At 36.3% G+C, this 22712-nt stretch overlaps 2 protein-coding genes and 1 long non-coding RNA gene across 3 annotated transcripts; 2 read left to right on the top strand and 1 right to left on the bottom strand.

The window, feature by feature from the left end:
* The first annotated feature begins 318 nt into the window (after positions 1 to 318).
* Positions 319 to 1991, top strand: LOC124162162. Its single transcript, XR_006865501.1, has 2 exons — positions 319 to 655; positions 1558 to 1991. It is a non-coding gene; the product is annotated as an uncharacterized LOC124162162 (long non-coding RNA).
* Positions 1992 to 3011: 1020 nt separating this feature from the next.
* On the top strand, positions 3012 to 17218 carry LOC124162161 (transmembrane protein 184C). Its single transcript, XM_046538581.1, has 9 exons — positions 3012 to 3500; positions 3593 to 3629; positions 3707 to 3909; positions 3998 to 4072; positions 4174 to 4380; positions 4464 to 4566; positions 7243 to 7417; positions 15264 to 15554; positions 16705 to 17218. Exons 1-8 carry the CDS (start codon positions 3238 to 3240, stop codon positions 15497 to 15499), a joined length of 1299 nt encoding a protein of 432 aa, XP_046394537.1. The 5' UTR covers positions 3012 to 3237; the 3' UTR covers positions 15500 to 15554; positions 16705 to 17218.
* Positions 16949 to 22086, bottom strand: LOC124162535. The gene is made up of 2 exons (XM_046539109.1): positions 20221 to 22086; positions 16949 to 16999 (listed from the first exon to the last, which is right to left on the bottom strand). Exons 1-2 carry the CDS (start codon positions 22084 to 22086, stop codon positions 16949 to 16951), a joined length of 1917 nt encoding a protein of 638 aa, XP_046395065.1.
* Between the last annotated feature and the right edge of the window lie 626 nt (positions 22087 to 22712).

Raw genomic sequence — 22712 nt, forward strand, 5'->3', positions numbered from 1 at the left:
TCCACTGACCCTAGTTCCGGGAATATCTATTCCTTGACAGCGAAATTTATGAGGATATCTCAAGAATAATTTCAGGATACTCATATATTCCGCCTGAAAACAATAATTTGATTTTATGAATTCGATCATGATAAAACCACGAAGTGATGATACTGAGGCGAAGAAAATGACATTAAAACGGAAAACACCCGTAGCGCCATCTACTCTTACGCTCGATAATCTTCGTAAACAATTGAATTACGTCATGATCCCGTGACAATTTAAAGTGTTGGTGGAAGTTGTTTTGAAAATTTCATGTGGAAAGGAAGAAACATGATTAATACATTACACAGGTTAGTTGTCTTGCTACCCGTTGTAATCCGAAAGCGCTGTGGTCCGACTCCCGCGTCTATTAGTTCCCCACTTTTGCCACTTGTCGCGACAAAAATATTCTCTGGGTTGCTTAGTCATTACATTCCAACGCAAGGCAACGGACGCTTGTGTGCAGAGCTCCGGAATTCATCAATTTGTGAGATTTTCTTTGGAAAATATTTGCAATTCTCGAACTTGTTATGTGTGGGGATGCACGATCGCTTACAAGAAGACGCAAAAAGTGAACACTTCGGTGGATATCTGGAAGAAAGCAGGTCCAAGGCTATGGCATGGTGTGGCTACGGTGAGTACCATTTTAGTTGGTAAGAGGGATTGATCAACTTTGGCCGATTTTTTTAAATTTTCTGTTATTAGACGTTAATATACATATCTTGTGATGAGATAACAATTGGTTATCATTCGCCGTGGGAGGAAAGTGAGCACTGGGGAGGAAAATGTGCTGCTGCCACTTCCCGCCAGCAATGGCGGGAAGTGCCAGCTATATGCAAGTTGGCTAAAGACCTATGAAAAATTAGATCCAAAGTTTTTAGAATACGCATGTTTGCTGTTTATATCCGAATAAAATATTTTAAAGTCGGCCGGTAAGCAATTAATCGCCTTTTTTACACATCGTGGGGATATCGCGGGCGACTCCATTTTGGCGTCCTTATTGGCAATACATGAATGTTCTTCTCTGGACTGAAAGCTTTCTATTTGTCTTCTAAATAAGTGGGGTTTAAATCAGGGAAAATCGATGTAGTGTAATGACTTCAAGGCAGAATTGTTGATATGTGAAGAGATCAATTTAATCTGCCATGTGCTTCTATTTAGATGATGCATATATCTCGCGGATTGATGCGCTGACGCAATGGCGGAATAGGAACCTCTTCGCAATGCCTACGAATTTATGTCCGCGCCAGTGAATGCGTTGTGAAAATAGGGCATCGTCGCATTAATTTGATATCTTTTCGTTTTATAAAGTGAGTTCTCTTTCCGTTTGAAACATAAAATCGCTCTTTCCGTTGATAAGGGATATGTTTGTATTTTTTTATAATAGAGTTCTAAACTTTCACTGATTGGTAACTAGAAAATGTTCTAACATTTGTAATGAGTGTTAAACTATTTCTTATTGAGTGTTGTATTGTCGATCCTTGTGTTTCATCCTTTAAATCAGTTTTCTTACATAATCTGTTTTCTACCTTTTAGTTGGAGTATTGCCGTGGTTTTGCTGTTTCGATTTCAAGGATGCTGGACCAGAAACGGGCGCTGGAGTAGTGCAATTGGTGGGAGCGAAGTTAAATTAGTGAAAGTGAAGTGCAATTAATACTATTCTGGAGCAGTCAGTGTTATCATAGTGCAATTAGGTTAGTGTAGTGCAAGTGATTTCAACGATACGAGGCTTGAATTTTTGTATCAACTGTTCTCAGTGTTCTTTCATTATTTATTTGCTGTGCTTAATCATCTTAAGTTTAAACTGTTTATAAAAGGAAAGTTATTTTACGTGGTGTGTGACTCACACAGTGAATAGCTATAGTTTGATATTGGACTAAAGAGATTTCAGTTTTACATTTGAAACTACATTTCTATGTAAGTTACAATTTTGGCAATAAATTTCTGTTTGATGTGATTGTGAACAATAATTGGGATATAATTATTTAAGTCTACATGACATCCGGTCCACGTTTCCCGTAACAGCTGCAAATTGCATGATTTCTAATGTGTGTTACAGTTAATGTGAGTGCCACCCCATCAGAGGCAAGTATTTGCAAATCCATGCACAGGTGAGTTTTGTGTTATAGTCATAATAAAATGCCAAATTTCAATTCTGTGAAGGACAACTGTTAGATAGGGTAGCGATTTTTAGTCAATAGCATTCTTCATTCTTAATCTTGCTCTGTGACATCCGTTGCAAATGCAATGAGCATTGTTAGATTAATTGCCATATCTTCAACGCTTTATGATGCATCACGTCCGAAATGTTGTTTGCGGTTGTGTTCGGTGCCATTTTTTCTCGTTCCTTTTGAAATCAAAAGAGTTCGGGGCTTAGTAGGTTTTGAGCTTTATCTGTACCAATCGCTCTTTCCGTTGATAAGAGAAATGTGTTTGTATTTTTTTAAGATCTATTTCTAAACTTTCACTGATCCCTCTCGTGCAAATACTTTCTAAAAGTCGTACTTTATTTACGCTTAATTATTCTGTGGTTTTCTTCGCTGTGCCTTATGACAACTAAAGTCAATGTCATACTCCGATAACATTACCGATATACATCGCAATACTTAGAGTAGGGGAATCCAGAAGTTGCGATGTTCTGACATGTTAAGCAGGTAATTGTGCACTGTGAGAGGCGTCGTAAATATTACGGAATACGTCGTCTGCTGGTCATGGAGTTAGCGGGAAATTAACAAAAGGACGATTTGTTGTTCAGTGATTCGTTGAAATGTATTTATTAACGGGTAGTGGTCAAGTCGAAAAGTTAATTCGGCTTTCTGTCCGTCCTATTGCCCTTTAAAACTATACGTTTCCCCATGCAGCGACCCGTCTTTGCAGAATAGGCAACACTGCGACATTTGGCAACACTTCGTTAGCTCGGGATGCTCATGGCAACACCTAGTGGCAGTCTCTTTAATCTCCTATATAATGTATTCTCCATGGGAAGAAACTTGTTATGACGTGGTTTGTTGTTATTATCCCACGGGTTTTGTGAGCATAATTGAAATTGAGGCCTCGGAGATGGTAATTGGCTCGAAGATTAACATCTCCAAAATTACGTAATGAGCTCTAAGAATTAGTTCGCTAATGCGGCTTAGTGTGAAATCAAATATGAATCCGATGAAATCGCTTTGAAACCTCCTCGCTTCCAATTTTGCGTCCAGATAATCTACCAAAATGTGCTGCCTGAGTATAGGTGCTCTCCTATCCCGATGGAGATTATGGATAAGGCCTGTGGTAATGGCAATATACGCATTAGTAATTATTGTAGTTTTACCCATGATTATTGCCAATGCATTTAAAAGAGGCTTCCGCAAAGAAGATGAAGGGGCAATTATTGGAGGCGTATTTGTAATGATGTCGCTACCAATTTCATTTTGGGGTATTATTCAGCATCTTGTTCATTACACCAAACCATATCTACAGAAGCATATAATTAGGTGTGTTTACAGTAACTTTAATTTGACATATGTGTCGAAGGTAAGCTGTAGTTATTTAAAATCTCACTAATTCCGTTTATCTCTTGGTACAGGATACTATGGATGGTACCGATCTATGCCCTCAATGCTGTAAGTTTATATTTGAGCTCCAGAGTAGTAGTAAATGTTGGCTCTTTCTGCTCTAATTTTTATGATTTTTATTATAGTGGCTCGGGCTAGCTTTTCCAGTAGTATCCATCTATCTAGATTCTCTGCGAGAATGTTATGAAGCTTATGTCATTTACAACTTCATGGTATATTTGCTAAACTATCTTAATTCTAGAATGAATCTTGAGGCAAGTTTAGCAATGAAACCTCAAGTTTATCATATCTTTCCATTGTGCTGTTTACAACCTTGGGAAATGGGCAGGTATGTACGTTCAATGACAGTATGTCATCAAGTACATTTTCTTAAATACAGTGTGAGCCAATCACTAATTATTTTGTCTTCATAACAGTGAATTTGTTCATATGTGCAAACATGGAATATTGCAGTATACAGTGGTGAGGCCATTCACGACTATCGTGTCTTTGTAAGTGGATTATTTTCTTTCTAAATTTTCTTCTCAATACTAATATTGTTAATAACTCAAATAATAATTACCTAGAGATCAATTATGTGTTCTTTTTTCAGTATCTGCGAAATGAATCATGTATATGGGGAAGGGGAATTTAGAGGGGATGTCGCTTTTCCGTACATGATTGCAGTCAATAATTTATCCCAGTTTGTCGCAATGTACTGCCTTGTCTTATTCTACAAAGCAAATCGGGAGGAGCTCGCACCCATGAATCCAATCGGGAAATTTTTGTGCATCAAAGCGGTGGTATTCTTTTCTTTTTTGTAAGTATAATTTTGGAAATCAAGGCAATAGAAATTTTTCTACTGGTTATAATGTTATTCTCTTGGTTTTTTTTATACTGTAGCCAAGGCGTCATCATAGCCATTCTCGTGTACACTGGAGTTATTTCCTCAGTATTTGGCACCAATGACTCTGGTAGCATTAAGGATATCTCCTCCAAACTTCAGGTAGGTTATACTTTCTTTTAAGAAACTTCATCATTTTTTATATACTAAGCTACATGCTGGCAAAAAAAATGAAAGGCAGATCAGAAATGTAATTGCTCACATACAATAAAATTTTGAAATGTAAGAAAAATGAAGTGGGGAAAGTAAGGTTGAATATATTTGAGAAATATATATGAGATATATATATTTGAGTAATTAATATGTTTCAGGAGATAGATAATGATCGTTGCTAACGGCTTTCTGGAGCAGCTGCGTGTTGCGCTTTGTCGTGTGTGCTTTTGCGTCCATAGGGAAGTACACTAGTGTTTCAAATGCACCAAACACATTTTTGAAATTAGAGTTCAGAATAACATAATGTCGTAAAACCACAGTTTAAATCCTAATAGTGAATACTTGATTCGAGATGACCGTCCGAAATATGGAAAAATTCAAAGGCCGCTAAAACGGGTGTCCATGTTGAATATTGGCCGTGACGTCACAAGGCAGTAGCAGAAGGCAGCTTTTACGCCGTTTAGTTCTACCACTATTATTGCATAGAAAAATTACAGAATTTGAGGGTATCCGTTTTTTGCTGCCATAAAATATTTTCATAATATATATGTGGCTGCTTCTCTTTTGAGTAAATGACTTCATCATTGCGTAATATATTAATATTCATTTACGTGTCAAATTCAAGTTTGGAAAGAGTGGTACGAATAGCACATTGAATCTTTAATAAATAGATGAAGGTATTTATTTTTCGCTGGGTATATTTTGGCACAATGCCGTTTATCATGCCAAAACTTCTTTGTAAGAACCGAGTCAAACTAATAAACCTATTTCAGACGTTTCCTGCAAGACTTATTCATTGCGTATGTATTCACGCCGGCCGGAACGTTCGCCCTTCGCAACTAGAATCATGGGATGTTAGCCTTATTTCCGTGCTGGCTGGTTGCTGCAATGGTTCGCTGTCCAGGATGGGTTCAAGAAAAGATAATCTTGGTTGGGAGAAGGAAAATTCCAACGATTTATAAATGGTATACCAAACTTTGATGTATTTATGGTCACTGAATTTTTGAAAAAGGGGGACAGGTTCAACGTTCCATAGAAATGCGAGACGTTAAGGCTAACAAGGGGAGACCACGTACCTTGCTCCATCTTTTTCAATTAGGGCCTTAGGCTGTAATTAATTAATTTTAGATACGGTGACTACAAGGGTTGGTGTACGCTAAAATGTTAATTTTTTCTTTGCTTATACTGACCAACTTCCACATTAAAAATGAAAACCACTCTTGCAAGAGCACATACCATTTAAGGCTCGCGGCAAGCAACAATATGCGTACAGACATAATTAATAAGAACACAAAGCGAATATAAAATGCCATATATCTCGAACACTTGTAATTCACATTACTCCAAAGGGAGTTTACTTACTCAGTACCTACCTCAGTAGTAGTGCTAAAAGAACCATTCCGAAATATAATTTCAATTAACAAATAGGATGAAATAAAAGTTGATAACCCTGGACCGGGCGCGCTGGCGTATAAAATACGTTAATCTTTGAAAACCAAGGATTTCAACATTGTACGTACATCCTAGGCTAGAATGGTCTCCTGCAATGTACTCTGTGTATCCCTACAATGTACTTTGACTGCCTACATTGCAAGTTTTCAAAGTTCGAGGTATTGTAGCTAATTTTTTAAATCAGCAAGATGAACCCGTCACCAGTGGAGTACAAATTACGCCGCGCGACCTGCCGTGTACCTTTATATCTGTATCACCTATAAATGTACTGATTTCAACAAATAAAGATTAACTTTAACAAAAATCGTTTGTTATCATATATGCACATATCGTGGGCAAAGTACGCATTTTGCCCGGTCGTGTAAAATAACAGTCGCGCCATAATTCTTTAACCAAACTACTTTCAGTTTATAAATTACGTAGGTCTACGCGGAAGATGCTATATATGACTCAACACACTTTCTGATGTGACTGAGGTACCTATTAAGTAAATTATTATAATATAAATATCAATTTGATCTTACAATACCTTCAAATGAAGGAGCAGCCTTGAACCACTTATTCCGTATAGCTTGTGCTTAAGGCACGGGAATGAATATCTTCTCCAGGCTTTTGTTTTGACGTCGAGATGAAATTTGGAACAAAAAATCATTTATAATTTTATTTTGAAATCATGTTTTCGGTACTAGACGACATTTTTAGGAAGCAAACTCCACCGATTCCCGAAAACTCTCGCCTCGCTAAAGAAGGCGACGGAATACAGCTACACTCCACTGGTGACTACTGCCTTGTGACGTCACATCTCAATCAAGATGGAGGCACTGTGTTTCAGCGCAACATGAAATTTTCTGACTTTCAAAACGTTTTAAAGTGCATACCCCAGATGCAGGAAATAAAAGTGACTATACTAATGTTTCTTTTTTAGGCTAAACTTTCAAATTCAACAATAAAAAAAAATTAGTGCACTTCCCTATTACAGGGTGCATCATCGTGAAATGAACGCGAAAGCTCGAACAACAAAGCGCAACACGCAACTATTCCCGAAAGCCGTTATAACGATGCCTATCGCTGTGAAAACCTACGTTCCATATGTAAGGATATTTTTCAGAATAGAATGAAATGGCAGTCATAAGCTCATCCCTAAATTACATTTTTATTCTCTTTGCCTGCTAGGACTTCCTCATTTGCATTGAGATGTTCCTTGCTGCAGTGGCTCACCATTTTTCATTCACGTACAAGCCTTACATTGACCTCTGGGGTAGTAACCAGACCTGTTGCGATGCATTCCTCATGATGTGGGATGTGTCGGATGTGCAGAGGGACATCGGAGAGCACTTTGGAGTTGTAGGTCAGTGTCTTGTGGTCGTGATGATAAAGGTTCTTTCCTTTCTACAACGCCCAAATATTCGGTATTCTCGATTTTGGCATTTCTACTCTATAAGTTGGAAAATAAAATTGAAAATTTGTCTTGTAAACCTGACGGAGAGACATTCACTAACTCATAGTGAAGAAAATAGAAACAACATACTCATAGTAATCTTCATCATGGACCCCTAGTAATAGCCAAGACTGATTAATGGCTGGATTTCACTCACTATGAAAGTATTCTCCTTTTGTAGATTATTGAAAATTTGTTGTTGGTGCAAACCTTATACGATAAACTAAATGAACAGATTTGCTATGTAGAACATTTTTTACAGCTATGAACAGTTTTGTGTGGCCTTCATGAAAATCACATAGAGAAAAATGAAGAGGCTGGCTGGTAAAAGTTTTCCAAATGGCTTTGATAAAAAAATTAAACTTGATTTCAAATTGAATTGATTACAAAGGAAAATGATCTCATATGGCAATTAACGAGCTACCTTCAACAGGGTGTACCTTCATCTACCAGTCATAGCGATTAATTACTTCATCACTATGGGCGCTATTGGGTATTTGATGCTAATTTTTTGAACCCAGTGATGACTGCAAGATGTCTCTTCCATTGGAGTGATATTGGTTAATTTTTCCATGGATGATTTATGATTGGTTGGATACGCATCGTATTGAAAATGATATGTTGTAGAGAATTCTCAATTTTCATCATTTATATAATTTTGCATCGCATGAAAACTTCATTTTTTTCAGAATTTTTCAACTCCATACAAAATTTTAAAAGATAAACTAAAGAATGTAGATTTTGCAGTATAAAACATATTTGCCTCTTAAAGAAAGCACCCTGTTTTTAGTAATGTTTGCGTCTAAATGCAAAATTTGTGTTTCTATCGCTCCGCAATGAAAATACGTACTCCAATATTTTGTTGAGGATTGTCACTTTTGTATCATTATATTGCATTGAAACGGCAAAATTTCCTTCTTTGAAGTAATGCACACATGATTTATGTTTTTGCACTGAAAAAGATATGTTGTCGAGAATTGTCATGCAATTTTCTATCATTAACCCTAAGAAGGTATTTATATTTTTTCTACCTATTTAGGGATCGCGGGGTGAATTTTCAAGGGCCCAATATTTTGTTGAGGATTGTTGCTTTTATATTGCATTTTCTTTTCATCGCATGGAAACTTCATTGTTTTCAGAATTTTATAACTCTTTACAAAATTAGTATTTTCACTCCTTTTCAAAGAAATCACCCTGTTTGTAATCACCAAGTAATGTTCTTATCTAAATGCAAAATTTGTGTTTCCATCGCTCCACAGTGAAAATGTATTGTTTTCTGAATTATCACTTTTTATCATCATTTTGCATATTTTAAGCCAGTCTTTGAAAATTCGTTTACTTTATGATTTTTCACTTCCTTACCTAAACGTGTATTTTTACTGTAATTCAATGAAAAAGCAATTTTTCAAGTAATGCATGTACACCCATGTCTCGTATAGCGCAAGGGATGCGTTCCTTGGGGTCTTTGCGCTTTACGAATTTGCGTTATACGAGAGCGTTTTAACATTGGGAAGATAGGGATGCGTTCCTGGTAGCTTAGGTCTTGAGTATTGAATTTCCTCTAAAACATATATATTCCCATAAATAGCCTTATATAACATTATTTATATAAATGTTTATAGTTTAAAACATCTTTAAAGGTAGTATGCACGAATTTGAAGACTTTTATTCACGTTAAAAAATATTCTTACGTGCTTTTGAAATTCCCTCCTGTCGTGCGGGTGGGCTAACATATGCTATCTCAGGGGCTCGTAATGCATTGCCGGCAGTTGACGATTTTTCAAACCAGTCTAAAAGCAACTATTGTGTCACCCCGGCCCTTTTGTCGCTCATCGAAATGACAGGCAAATGCTACTTTGAATACCATTTCATAGCTAGCGGAGTTTATGAATGATAAATCATTTTAATTTGAAGTCCTGCGAGTCATTAGCAGCTACGTGAAACAGTCTATAATGCCTTGAAACCTGACCCAGGTTTTCCTTCCCTGAAAATGAATGAACGAGAATGCATTCTTTTCCAAAAGAATATCGTCTTGTCAACACTAAAAAATAGTTGAGGGGGAAAGGAGTCATTTTCAATCACAGCTTGGAGTTCATCAGAAAATGTTGTGGTGACTGCGCTATCAACACTTGCAGATTCACCTGATATCGCCGCACTGAAAATACATGCTTGCCATTTAAATTCTGGAACCAACCGGAGCTTTCACTAAATGTCTCGGAGCGATTACCACTCTCGTCTTTTTGTACTGATTCACTATGAACTTTCCGTATGTGTAGACCGCTTGGTTGAAGTTGGTGCGGCTGAGGTCACTGATGTTTTCACTTCGTCTTTATTCAGAGTAAGGCATCATGCGTTTAAACTTCCGCGCAATATTGCTTTGACGTTCTCCATTTTCAAAGCAATTTATCTATATCAATTCCTCTTCCAGGTTAATGGTTTTTCTTGATAAATTCTTGATTTTTCTACCCGCATTCCTATTTTTTGCCATTTTCTCTTGGTTTTTACTCTGCATGGCTCCATCGAAATGACCTTCTACTGCTGAACTGTATTCTTGAGACGCAGAGGGCCTACGACTGCGGGGAGGGAACAAAGCTATTGTGTTTGAGACTCTATAGCGGACCCTCTTATATGTTGATGCTATTCATGCGCAACTCGCCTACCGCTCCATATCTCCCCCGTGAATACCGATGACCTTGAAGGCTTTAGCGCAGACCCTCTACCTGGAAGTCAATCGCCCGATAACCTATGACGGCAAAAATTACGTCTCAACCAGTATTGCTTAAAATAAAACTCATTTCCACTAGCCCCACGCTTAATTAATGATCTAAATTAACTCATTTTGTTTAGGAGACGAGATAAATTACTTCGATAGGCCGGCTATCTGGACCCAATGACGAGGAATACTTTTGGCCATTGCACAGCAATGGATTTCGATTAATATATAAACAAAAAAGAAGATTTGAGGCAAGCAATAATATTAATATGCGTAAAATGATAGAAATTTCGTGTGTGCTTAGCGCAAGTTCACGTTTTGTCACGAGAGCGTTTAAGATTTTTGATTAGGCTACACTGCGTTGCAATGTTTCCCCGAGGAACGAATTTGCGCTATATCGAAATTGCGCTAATCGAAATTGCGCTATACGAGACATGGGTGTATTGTAATGCAAATTTTGCATTATTTTTTGCTCGATTTGATTCTATGTTGTTTTTAAAATTTTTTACATACCACGATTTGTGTTTTGGCTCTTAAACGATCAAAGTTAGCTGTTTAGAGTAATGCATGCTTCGTTTATGTTTTGGAGGTTCTGGTCTAGAATTATTAGTTTTGTAACATTACTATCCATTTATCTGCATTGCGTTGAAACTTCATTGTTCTCCTAATGTTTCACCTACTTATCAAATGTTTTGATCAGTAGGTAAAACATAGGTGAGTTTGTGAGAATTTTCTCTTCTGTATCAATATTTTGCATATTTTTTAGTTTAATCTTCCTTGTTTTCATAATTTTTCACCTACTTACAAATTTTTGTGTTTTAGCTCTCAAGTGGTAAAATTTCCATCTTTAAAGTAATGCACACATGATTTATGTTTTTGCACTGAAAAGATATGTTTTCGAGAATTGCCATGCAATTTTCCATCATTAACTCTATGAAGGTATCACTATTCTTTCTACTCTATATTATATTAATGCTCCTTTTCAAAATTAATGGCACTGTTATTAGTAATGTTTGCCACTGAATGCAAAAGTTGTGATAATGTGGCTCCCCAAAGAAAATGTGTTGTTTTGAGAATCATCAGAGTTTTTGCTTTCTATAATCTGCTCTTTGAAAATTCGGCGTTTCATGAATTTTTACTTACCAAATGTAGCATTTCCGCTCTTATTCAATGAATTTGCACTTTCAAGTTATGTTTCAAGACTCGGAATGAAAAATTTGTGCTTTTCAAAGTTGTGCTTAGAATTTGAATTGTTTAAGATATTTTTTTCTTTCGTGTCGCCATTTTGCAATTTTTTAAATCTTCATTTTCTTCATAATTTTTCACCTACTTACAAAATTTTGTGTTTTAGCTCTTAAACAGCTGAATTTCCCTCTTTAAAGTAATGTGAACATGATTTTTGTTTTTGAGGTAGTGCATTGGAAAAGATATCTTGTCGAGAATTCTCAATTTTCTATCATTAACCCTTTAAAGTATTGCTATTTCTTCTACCTATTCATGAATCGCAGGGTGAAAAAACACCCCAACTTTCATGGACCCAATATTTTGTCCAGGATTGACACTTTTGTATCATTATATTGCATTTTTATTTTATAAAGGGGTAATTTTTTTTCATCTTTAGGTGAAACTTCAAGGTTTGCTGTTTTGGCAAAAAGTTTGATGGGTCCGGGAAAATCGACCAAGAAGGGCAAAAAACATGAAAAACCAGCAAAAATGATATTTTTCGTTAATTTATATTTTTTTTGTTATACGCTTTTGTTTCATTATATTGCATTTTCATTGCATCACGTGGAAACTCGATTGTTTTCAGAATTTTTAAACTCTTTACAAAATTTTGTATTTTCACTCCACTTCAAAGAAATCACCCTGTTTTAGGTAATGTTTGGCTATAAATGCAAAATTTGTGTTTTTATCGCTCCATAGTTAAAATGTGTTGTTTTTCAGATTTTTCAATGTGTATCATCAAATTGCAAATTTTAAGCCTCCTTGAATATTTTTTTTCACTTCGTAACCAGATTTTGTTTTTCCGCTCTTATTCAATGAAGTGGTGAAAATCATATTTTAAGCAACTTCTTCGTTTCATGATTTATCACTTAATTACCAAATTTTGTATTTCCCCTCTAATTCAATGAAATTGTGCTGCAGTAAGTAATGTATGCCTCTTTATGCAAAATTAGTGTCTTTTTAACCCTTACACGCCGGACCTTCGTTGAGGGAAATTCTTCCTCAATACAAGTCTCTTGAAAGTTTTCTTTACTCCCCTGTACGAAGCTTTTTCGCATCAACTGAAGGCAGTGGTTCCCTCCCTAACCATTTTTGGACCCAACTCAGTGGGGCGCCGATCCCTTTCCTCGGCCTCCGTCCCAGACCCTAGAGGGATTAAAAGCCCCTTCCTAGGACGAGTCCGCGGTCAACTGGCTAAAATATTAGTGCAAAATAGATGCAAATATTTGTTGTTCACATCGATTTTTTACATTCAAAATGAATTTTGTGTTTCTTTTCTGAGCGTGCAGAAATTTTAAACAAAGTTCTAACGTTGATATAGACGGATTTAGTATATTTACTAGTTGGTCTATAACTCCGTTGATATTAACGTTAGAATTTTGTTTGAAATTTCCATGTGGTCAGCAAAAAAAGATGAATTCATTTATAGCAATAGATATGAAAAGTAAGCAACAAATATAGTTTTGGAAAACACACTGCAAATAACAGTAGTTATGGAGAGGATAAGAGAGGGTCGACCTGAGCGGCCGAAGATGGGACTGGGCTCGCGCTAAGGTGGATCATGAGGGGCGACCGCGTCCGTAGGTCTATTGTGTCCACAACGGTCACTTTTTTCGACTGCACAGGCTTTTTGCTTTCGTTGCTTAGGTTAGGAAAATTAACGCCGCAAGGTGTGGCATTCGTTGTTTATGGAAAAAAAATCCTTGCCGCACAGGTGTGGCAATCGGCGCAAAAGGGTTAAGGATGCATATAAAAATTGATTTTTTTTACGAGAATTTTCTTTTTTCGTCAACATTTTGCATTTATGGCCCGATTAGAATCTTTGCTGTTTTCATAATGTTTTACAGATTAACCACGATTTCTATTTTTGCTCATGAATGAAAAAATTTCGCTTACAAAATTCGCTTTCGTAATATGATGATTTATTTTTTGATGTTGTGATTTAAAAATGAAATCTTGTCAAGAATTCTCACCTTTGTAGAATTACTATGCATTTTATTGCTTCGCATTTACACTTTATTAAAATCCAGATTTTTCCAACCCTTACAAAATTGTATATTTTTTTGCACCTGTTCAATGCAATGGTGCTGTTTTTAGTTATGTTTATGTTAAGTCTATGAATGAAAATTTGTGATATTGTGGTTCCCCAAAGAAAATGTGTTGTTTTGAGAATTATAATGTATTTTTGCATATTTTAAGCTGTTCTTTGAAAATTCGTGTTTTATGATTTTTCACTCACCAAATGTAGTATTTCTGCTAAGTATATATTCAATGAAATTGCACTAATAAGTAATGTATGCCTCGAAATGCAAAATTTGCATTTTTCAAAGTTGTGCGTAGTATTTGAGTGTTTACGATATTTTTCTCTTTTGTGCACCCATTTTGCACTTTTTGTTTACCTCATTATTTTTCACTCACAAAATTTTGTGTTGTTGCTCATAAACGGCAAAATTTCCATCTTTTAAGTAATTAAGTTTTGCTCTGTATGGTGATGCATGGATATATTATGTTTTTGAGGTTGTGTATTTAAAATAATATGTTGTCGAGAATTCTCACTTTTGTATTATTGCTCCGTATGTTATTGCATCGCATTTAAACTTAATTGTTTTCAGAATTTTTCTCATCCTTAAAAAATTTATATTTTTGCTCCTTTGCTATGCAATTATTTTTTGTAACCATTGAATGCAAAATTTGTGATTTATGTACTCCCCAATGAATGTACTGTTTTTGAGTTTTATCACTTTTTATCATTAATTTGCATATTTTATGCCGGTCTTAGAAAATTCTTGTTTTTTGATTTTTCACTGTCCAAATTTGGTGTTTCCGCTCTTATTCAATGTAATTGCATTTTTTTTTAAGTAGTGTATGCCTTGGAATGCAAAATTTGTGTGTTTTTTCAACGAAGTCGCTGTTTTTCGTAATTTTTATCTCTTAATGCAAAATTTGTGATAATATGACTCCGCAATGAAAATGTGTTGTTCAAATGATGATACAAAAGTGAAAATGGATGATGGAATTTTCACTTTTGCATCATTTTGGTGCTCCTTGAAAATTCGTTGTTTTTATTATTTCTCAGTTTCTTACCAAATTTTGTATTTCCACTTAAATAACTTTAGAACTTTAGAACTTCCCTTTTTTAATTAATGAAAATGCAAAATGCAAATGCTCGAAATGCAAAATGTGTTTAATATATAAAAATATGTTTGCGCATAGAAATTGTGAGTTTGTGAGAATTTTCTCTTCTGTTTCAATATTTTGCATATTTGTTAGTTTAATCTTCCTTGTGTTCATAATTTTTCACCTACTTACAAAATTTTGTGTTTTAGCTCTCAAATGGTAAAATTTCCATCTTCAGCGTAATGCACACATTATTTATGTTTTTGACGTAGTGCGTTGAAAAAGATATAATTGTCTTTATATCTTTTTATGATATATTATGTAAGAAATATAGTTGTCGAGAATTCTCAATTTTCTATCATTAACCTATAACTTCTTATCAAACTTGTTGTTTCCTCTCTTAAACAATGAAGTTTTTTCTATATAGTAATGCATGGATAATTTAAGATTTTGAGGTTGTCATTGAAAATAATATGTTGTTGAGAGTTCTCACTTATGTATACTTATGAGTTCTTATGTATGTATGTCTTACATCACTCAGAATAAGTTACCCTGGCACTTTCAAAAATGATTTTTATCAAGGGTTCATGGAACATGGATCTTGTCTGTTAACATTGTGTTGCCTTTGAAAACACCTGTTTGTGATGAGAACGGCCTGACTGCCTCAATTTTTTCAACTGCCGGAATTCTGTTGCTTTGCAGGGAGTTCCCTGAGCCGCAGGTTTCGAGGTCGAGCATCACGCTATCAGCCGATTGGGGAGACAACTCGACTCCTGGTTCCCACACCAGAGGATGAGTCAACTCCGCTCGTACCGAGTGCCCCACAAGTCAGTGTTTTGGTGGGCCATGGCGACGAAGTGGAGGACAAAGAAGATGAGCATGGCATTCCAATAGGGCATGATCCTGCTGCACCAACCCCTCTACCAAAGAAAAAATAATAGTCTCCATTTCTAACATTCACTGCTTCCTTCTTACATGGTGGTCTATGCAAATGTAAGTGATTTTTAACTAAGTGATGTAATTGATTTGATTTCTTCCTGATTGAAAAAGAATTATTTCCTCCATTGGCTCATGGGTACTAAAAGCATTGAGGACTCTATTAAAAATCTGTAGAGATACTTACATCTCTACAGTTATTTTATTCTCCCTAGCACACATTCACCCTGATAATAATAAAAAGTTGCCTTGTGAAATGTTAGTAATCAGCGACTTTTTAAACTTGTGGAAATCCTGAGATGTCTTCTTTGTTCTAAGCATACCAGAAATTGCATCCATTCAGAACACCCTGGCTGGTAAAAATATGAAACAATAAAAAAATATGCTTTCAGATACAAATAAGAAATAGACTATGATAGAAATATTTCAGTTTTCATTTCATTGGATTTCATTTCCTTACATAACTCACTTGCTTGCTTCACTCATCAAGTAATGCATGCTTAAAATTTCACAAGCAGACAGTCAGATGATTAAACTATGTGTCAACTGTCTCCATTGGAAATCAATCAATCTGGAAAATTTGATGTAATTCTAGCTCTGCAAATTATTTTTGTTAAGTCTGCACAGGATTTCCAAAAGTTAAAATAGTTGTACTAACATTTCAACGGATGACTTGTCCATTGTCATGGGGGTGAATTAATCAGTTTGAGTGACTATAAAACTGTTGTGATGTAACAATAACAGTGACTCTTGGGCTAAATGCATTGAGGACTCTATATAACGCATACATCTCAGCAGTGTGTTTTATTCTCCCAAACTAATTCATTCACCCTGTTGATACTAAATAAGGTGCCCTTTTAACTTTTTGTTAGCAACTTTTTGAACTAGTGAGATGAAACTCCTGAGATGTCTTCTTGAACATTAATCTTTACTGGAATATTATTTTCGTATTATGTGTTTTGGAAGAAGAGCACTTTATTTTAATTTTCCATTCTTTGAGTAGACATGTGAGAGGACTTTCTGAAATCATAAAGGAACTAGCGCAAATATTCCTTTTGGTTATTTAGTTTTTCATTCTTTTGTGTGCTTGTTAAGAATCTAATTGGGTACAGGATTAACTTTCTTGATACGCCGATTGCTACATTTTTACCTTGATAAATTTATTTGGATAGCTCAGGTAACATGATACATATTTAATTTATTCCAGAATTCTTATGCTGAATGAAGAATGCACCTTCTTAATGACTGTTTTGAGCATCTGCTCCTATCTTTGGAAATCTTAATAGCATGGATGTTCCTTGGATGTGGGTGAATTCAGATGTGATTGTGGCAGAGCTCTTATCAAAGTGGGAGAATGGATGATGCTGACGAGAAATTCTTTTTATGTATTCAAAAGAAGGCTGACATGTGTTTCTCTATGGGTCAAGTATTTCTGCTTGCTGCTGAATGTTTTATGGACAAAAGCTGTCCTCAGCAGTGAAATGTGTGATGGCTTTCCTCAACTGCATAGAGACCGAAAATATTATTATTACTGTGATATAAAGCCAATCCATGGTGGCCTTAAATGTGTATTAATATTGAATATTTTTCTAAAGTATTTTTGTTTAAAATGTGATGAATTATTGTTGAAAATATGTGTGTATAACAATTGAGGTACATATTTGCAGATTTATCTATTTAACAATTGTGTTTGTAAGTTTGAATAAAAAGTTATAAATTAACCTGCAATTCTCAGATAATTAGCATGCGTGTTGCAAGAGATCCTGAATCTCTTACGAGCCCACAATTTAAAACTAAAACAACCCATCTATTTAATGCTGATATAATTTGCCAATACGGCCGACACATCGAAGATAGCGTTGTGATGATAATATTATTTGGAATAGGATTGAGCCACTGCCAAAAATAAAGTAGGAATTGTCATGGAAGATTTTTTGTTTTGAGGAGGTATGTCTATACCTAGTTATGACAGCAAATGGCAATAAAGATTCAGGAAGTAAAAATGTAGGAAAATTTACCAAAATAAACAAGTTCTTCTAATACTGTGAAAATATTTTCTTCTTCTGATTTTAAAGGAAATTCGTTGATTCCTGGGAAATACATCTTTTTTTTTTAATTGAAAGTGCTGCAGCTGTAAGATGGAATGACTAGAATTAGCAAATTATTTGGTAAAAATAGACTGTTGTTGAAACAAAAATGCTATTTTAAAGAAAGACATTCGGAATAGCACAAAAATTGGCATTCATATTATGCCGATGTGTGCTATTTCTTGTTTTGGGCATGAAAATTACTGCTAAATGGAAAAAGTTAAAAACTGCATATTTATAATAACAATGCGAAATGACGCCTAGAATTTAAAATTCTAATACATTCGTAGTTTTACTGCTAAGGTGATGAAAATGCGAAATTAAACGTAAAATTTAAAATTCGTAAACAATGCGTAGTTTCACTGCTAAGAAATAATTAATCGAAAGGACTCCTAGTATTAAAAATTCTAATACAATTAGTAGTTTTATTTCTTAGATAATTATTATTTTTTTTCCCCCTTTTTTTTAACCTTGTTTAACATATAATATAGTATTTTTTGGAGTTTAGGTCATTTATAAAATAAGTTTCAGCCAACGTTTCGATTTATTTATTAAATCATCTTCAGGGCTATGTAAGAAAAAGTGTGAACAATATAAAATACAGAGAATAAAATGATACACAAAATTTATACATAATTTATTTATTTATGTATAAATATTATGTATCGTTTTATTCTCTGTATTTTATATTGTTCACACTTTTTCTTACATAGCCCTGAAGATGATTTAAATAATAAATCGAAACGTTGGCTGAAACTTATTTTATAAATGACCTAAACTCCAAGAAATACTATATTATTTATTTCTTAGATGATAAAAAAAGCACAATGAAGCCCAGAATTAAAAAGATCAATACAATTCGTAGTTTTACAGCTGACATGATAGAAATGCGAAAGAAAGACTAGAATTTAAAATTCTAATACAATTTTGATGAGATGATGAAAATGCAAAACGACGACGAGAATTTAAAAGTCTTATACAATGCGTTCTTTTACTGCTGACATAATAAAAATGCGAAATGACACCGAGAATTTAAAACTATAATACAATTTCTAGTTTCACTGCTGTGATATTAAAAATGCGATGTGAAGGCTAGAATTTAAAATTCTAAAACAATTCGAAGTTTTACTCCTAATGTATTAAAAATGCGAAATGAGGCCTCATATTTATTTATTTTTGATTTATTTATTTATTTATTTATTAAATTATTCAAACACAGCCAAAATGGCCTTTACATTGAATACAAAACATAAAATCTGCAGCTTTAACAAATGTAAACTATAAAAAAAAATATACAAAGGATATAAAAAAGAAAAAAAATGGATTCAGTAGATGGCTTTTCGAAGCTGCCTCTTGAATGACCTGATGGGCATTGAAAGATCCAGGGAAGGGTGAGTACTCGAAATGGCATTGAAAGAGGTAGGGAGTCTGTAAAAAAGTGATCTCTGAGAGAGAGAAAGACGGAATTTAGGTTGGTGTAGTAGGTGGTTATTACGGAAGGAGCGAGAGGGAATGTGGAGTGAAAAGAAAGGCATCATATCTGAGGATCGGAACTTGCCATTTAAGGCATTGTAAATGAAGGAAATATCATGGAAATTCCTACGGGAGGATAGTGGGACCAATGATAGGGCAGACATTACTTCAGAGCGAGAAGAATTACGGAGGTGAGGAACACGGTGTCGGACTACTGAAATAAAGAAATTAACTGGGCGTTCAAGAATTTTAAGGTTGGAGGGGCTGGCAGTGGAGTAAATGACGGAGCAGTACTCGAGGATTGGGAGAACGCAACCGGTGAAAATAGCTCTCATGGCGATTGGATCGGTAACAGAAGTGAGTCGATAAAGAACTCCTACAACTGACATGGCCTTGGATTTCATTTTGTTAAGGTGCGGAAGAAAAGTTAGTTTGGGGTCGAAAGTAACACCCAGGTCATTGATGGAGGAAGCAATCGGAACAATTTCATTAAAAATAGTATAATTATGAGGAGTGGGGGTGCGTTTTAAAGAAAAAGGTATGTATTTTGATTTGCTTGTATTAATTTTGAGTTGCCACTGAAGGCACCAAGCCTCGAGGGAATGAAGGGAAGACTGCAAAGACTGAGAGTCAGAAGTATTCTCAACTCTTTTGAATATTTTGCAGTCGTCTGCAAAGAGGAGAATTCCGCATGCGTTAGAAAGTGCACAGCTCGTAATATCGTCAACGAAAAGGGAAAAGAGAAGAGGTCCGAGAACGCTGCCTTGGGGGACACCTGAAAGGATGGGGATGCTCGGAGAAGACGCTCCGTCAAGAACAACTCGCTGAGTGCGGTCGGTTAGGAAATTCGATAGTATAGATAGGAAAGAGCCGTGGATATTGTAGCGATGAGACAGTTTGTGGATAAGAAGGGTGTGGTTGACGGAGTCGAAAGCTTTAGCAAAGTCAATGTAGCAAACGTCTAGTTGAGAAGAGGCTTCGAAAGCAGCGGTGATATGCTGATGTAGGATAGATAGGTTCGTAACAGTGGAGCTAGCAGGAAGGAAGCCATGCTGCTGGGGTGAGATGTAAGCGATAGTAAATGATAGAAGTCGGTCATGAATAACACGTTCGAATAAAATAGAAAGAATAGGGAGGATAGACACAGGACGATAGTTACTTACATCATCTTTTTTGCCGGATTTTAAAATGGGAGTTACAAGTGCTGTTTTCCAAGTTGAAGGAAATGATCCCGCTGAAAAGAATCGATTGAACAATTTACAGAGGGGGATGTGGAGAGTATCAGCTGTTCGGTGCAGAAAGAGTGATCCGAGGCCGTCGGCTCCAGTGGCTTTGTTGGAAGGCAAAGATTTAAGGAGGCGTAGAGTCTCCTCAGGCGTAACAGAGACCACGGTAAGTGAGTGAGAGCAAACCGGATTAAGTGTTGGAAGTTCGAACTGTGGAGTGGGAGGGGTGAAGTTTGAGGAAAAGTATTCGTTAAAAGCCGAAGGTCGCTCAACCCCCGAGAAAGACCCTTGGTCTGATTTAACGATGGATGGTATTCGGGCTGATTTCCGTTTCGAGTTAAATAATGACCAGAAGCGTTTAGGGTTAGAAGCCATGTCATCTGTAATTGATTTGATGCTATTACTATAATCGCGGCGTAAGAGGTTCCGCGACACTCTACGAAGGGAAGAAAATGAGGCATATGTGTGGGGATTGGGAAAAGACTTCCAAAGCTTCCAAGCAGCTCTTTTGTTTTGAAGAACTCGGGAGGTTTCAGCTGTGAGCCACATGGGTTTTTTCTTCGATATTCTTCGGGAGGGAACGAAGTCATTGGTGACACCGTGCACAAAGTCATAAAATACTTCCATAGCGTCCTCCGGGGACCCGCTCTCCAGGAGACCCCAGGGCAGGAGGGAGAGGGTGTAGTTGATGGCTTCCCAGTCGGCCTTCTTCCAAGATTTCACTGACCGCGCTGGTGGCGAAGTTTGGGCAGAATTGCGGTGGGGGAGGGACATGGGCAATGAGAACTCGAGCGAGGAGTGGTCGGAGTTGAAAATATTCCTGCATGTGGTGGGAGAGTTTACACTGAATGAGGAAAGGATGAGATCCAAGGTTGCCAAATTTCTGGTGGGGAAAGGGTTGCACTGGAAAAGGCCCATGCCGTCTATAAAATGATCTATAAGGAACGTGCCATTGTTGTCGGCACTGATGCCACTAGTCTGGGAACTCCATGTGATCGGGAGGTTGAAATCCCCAAGTAGGATTAGGTCACCATGGGTGTGAACGCGGAGGACCGACTCGAGGCATGCCTCTAACACTGATACATCACTTGAAGGGGGACGATAGAAGCAGCCAATGAAGAGTTTTTTCTTCCGGATTCCACAACCATCCTCAAGCCGAATTTCTACCCACACTATTTCGCACTCAGTTTCGAGATCGAAACGTCGAGTGGCCGGAATGGTGGAGTTAATCGCCAAAAGTACACCCCCACCACGAGAGCACCGATCACGTCGAAATAACTGGTGACTGTGTGCTAATTCCAATTCACTATCGCCCACTCTATCGCTGAGCCAGGTTTCACACAGGGCTATCACGTCAAAAAAGCAGAGGTCGGAATAGTGGGAGGAAAGTATGGAGAGTTTGTTCTGAAGACTCCGAACGTTCTGGTAATATAATTGAATATCAGGGCCAGGGTTGAGGCTGACGTCCCCGGCTAAGAGAACAAGCAGGGCGAGTAAGTTCCACACAGAGAATGACTTACTCAAGGCAGCCCGACGGGAGCGTCGTCTCGGCGGGCGGCCCAGCGGCTGCCGGCGTAGTTGGAGATGGCGGACGTTGAAGCCACATGCGTAGAAAGCGTTGAAATGAAAATCACCATATCTGACACAGTTGTTGGAAAAACCAATCGTTTCGGAAATATACGGGAATGGGCTGGGTACACAAGACGATACACACACTGAGAGCACCACAAAAGAGAGAATTACCACTGAAAACACCACTATTATACTAGACCTAGGAGTACGTGGGTGGATACCGGCGGCCATCTTAGAAAAATTCTTATAAAATGCGTAGTTTTTCTGCTTAAATAATAAAAATGTGAAATGACGACTAATTTTTAATTAATATTTATTGGGTAGTTTTAATGCTGCGATGATAAATATGCGAAATGAAGACTAGAATATAAAATTCTAATACAATTCGTAGTTCTACTGCTGAGATGATAGAAATGCGAAATGATAACTGGAATGTAAAATTCTAATACAATTCGTACTTATACTGCTGGGATAATAAGAATGCGAACTGTCGCATAGAATTTAAAATTCTAATACGATTCGAAGTTTTCGTGCTGATGAAGATAATAATGAGAAATGAAGACTAGAAATTAAAATTCTCATACAATTCGTAGTTTAATTTAGTTTACTATTGAGATGATAAAATTGCGAATTGAATCCTGGAATTTTAAATTCTAATACAATTCGTGGTATTACTACTAAGAGGATAAAAATACGAAATGACGCCTAAAATTTAAATTTCTTATATATGCGTATTTTTCCTACTTAGATAACAAAAATGCGAAATGACGACTAATTAATAATTCGTATTGCGTAGGTTTACAGCTAAAATAATAAAATGCGAAATGAAGACTAGAATTTAAAATTATCATACAATT

The sequence above is a fragment of the Ischnura elegans genome, chromosome 7 (assembly GCF_921293095.1).
Source record: "Ischnura elegans chromosome 7, ioIscEleg1.1, whole genome shotgun sequence".
In the NCBI taxonomy this organism is placed as follows: Eukaryota; Metazoa; Arthropoda; class Insecta; order Odonata; family Coenagrionidae; genus Ischnura; species Ischnura elegans.

Excerpts from the sequence above, each read along its gene's own strand:
- LOC124162161 (XM_046538581.1), top strand. The coding sequence starts at position 3,238 with ATGTGCTGCCTGAGTATAGGTGCTCTCCTATCCCGATGGAGATTATGG. Across the intron at positions 3,501-3,592 it reads CTACAGAAGCATATAATTAG|GATACTATGGATGGTACCGA; the intron begins GTGTGTTTACAG and ends CTCTTGGTACAG. Across the intron at positions 7,418-15,263 it reads AGAGCACTTTGGAGTTGTAG|GGAGTTCCCTGAGCCGCAGG; the intron begins GTCAGTGTCTTG and ends GTTGCTTTGCAG.
- LOC124162535 (XM_046539109.1), bottom strand. The coding sequence starts at position 22,086 with ATGGCCGCCGGTATCCACCCACGTACTCCTAGGTCTAGTATAATAGTG. Across the intron at positions 17,000-20,220 it reads AATCCGGCAAAAAAGATGAT|TTGAGGAAAGCCATCACACA; the intron begins GTAAGTAACTAT and ends GTCTCTATGCAG.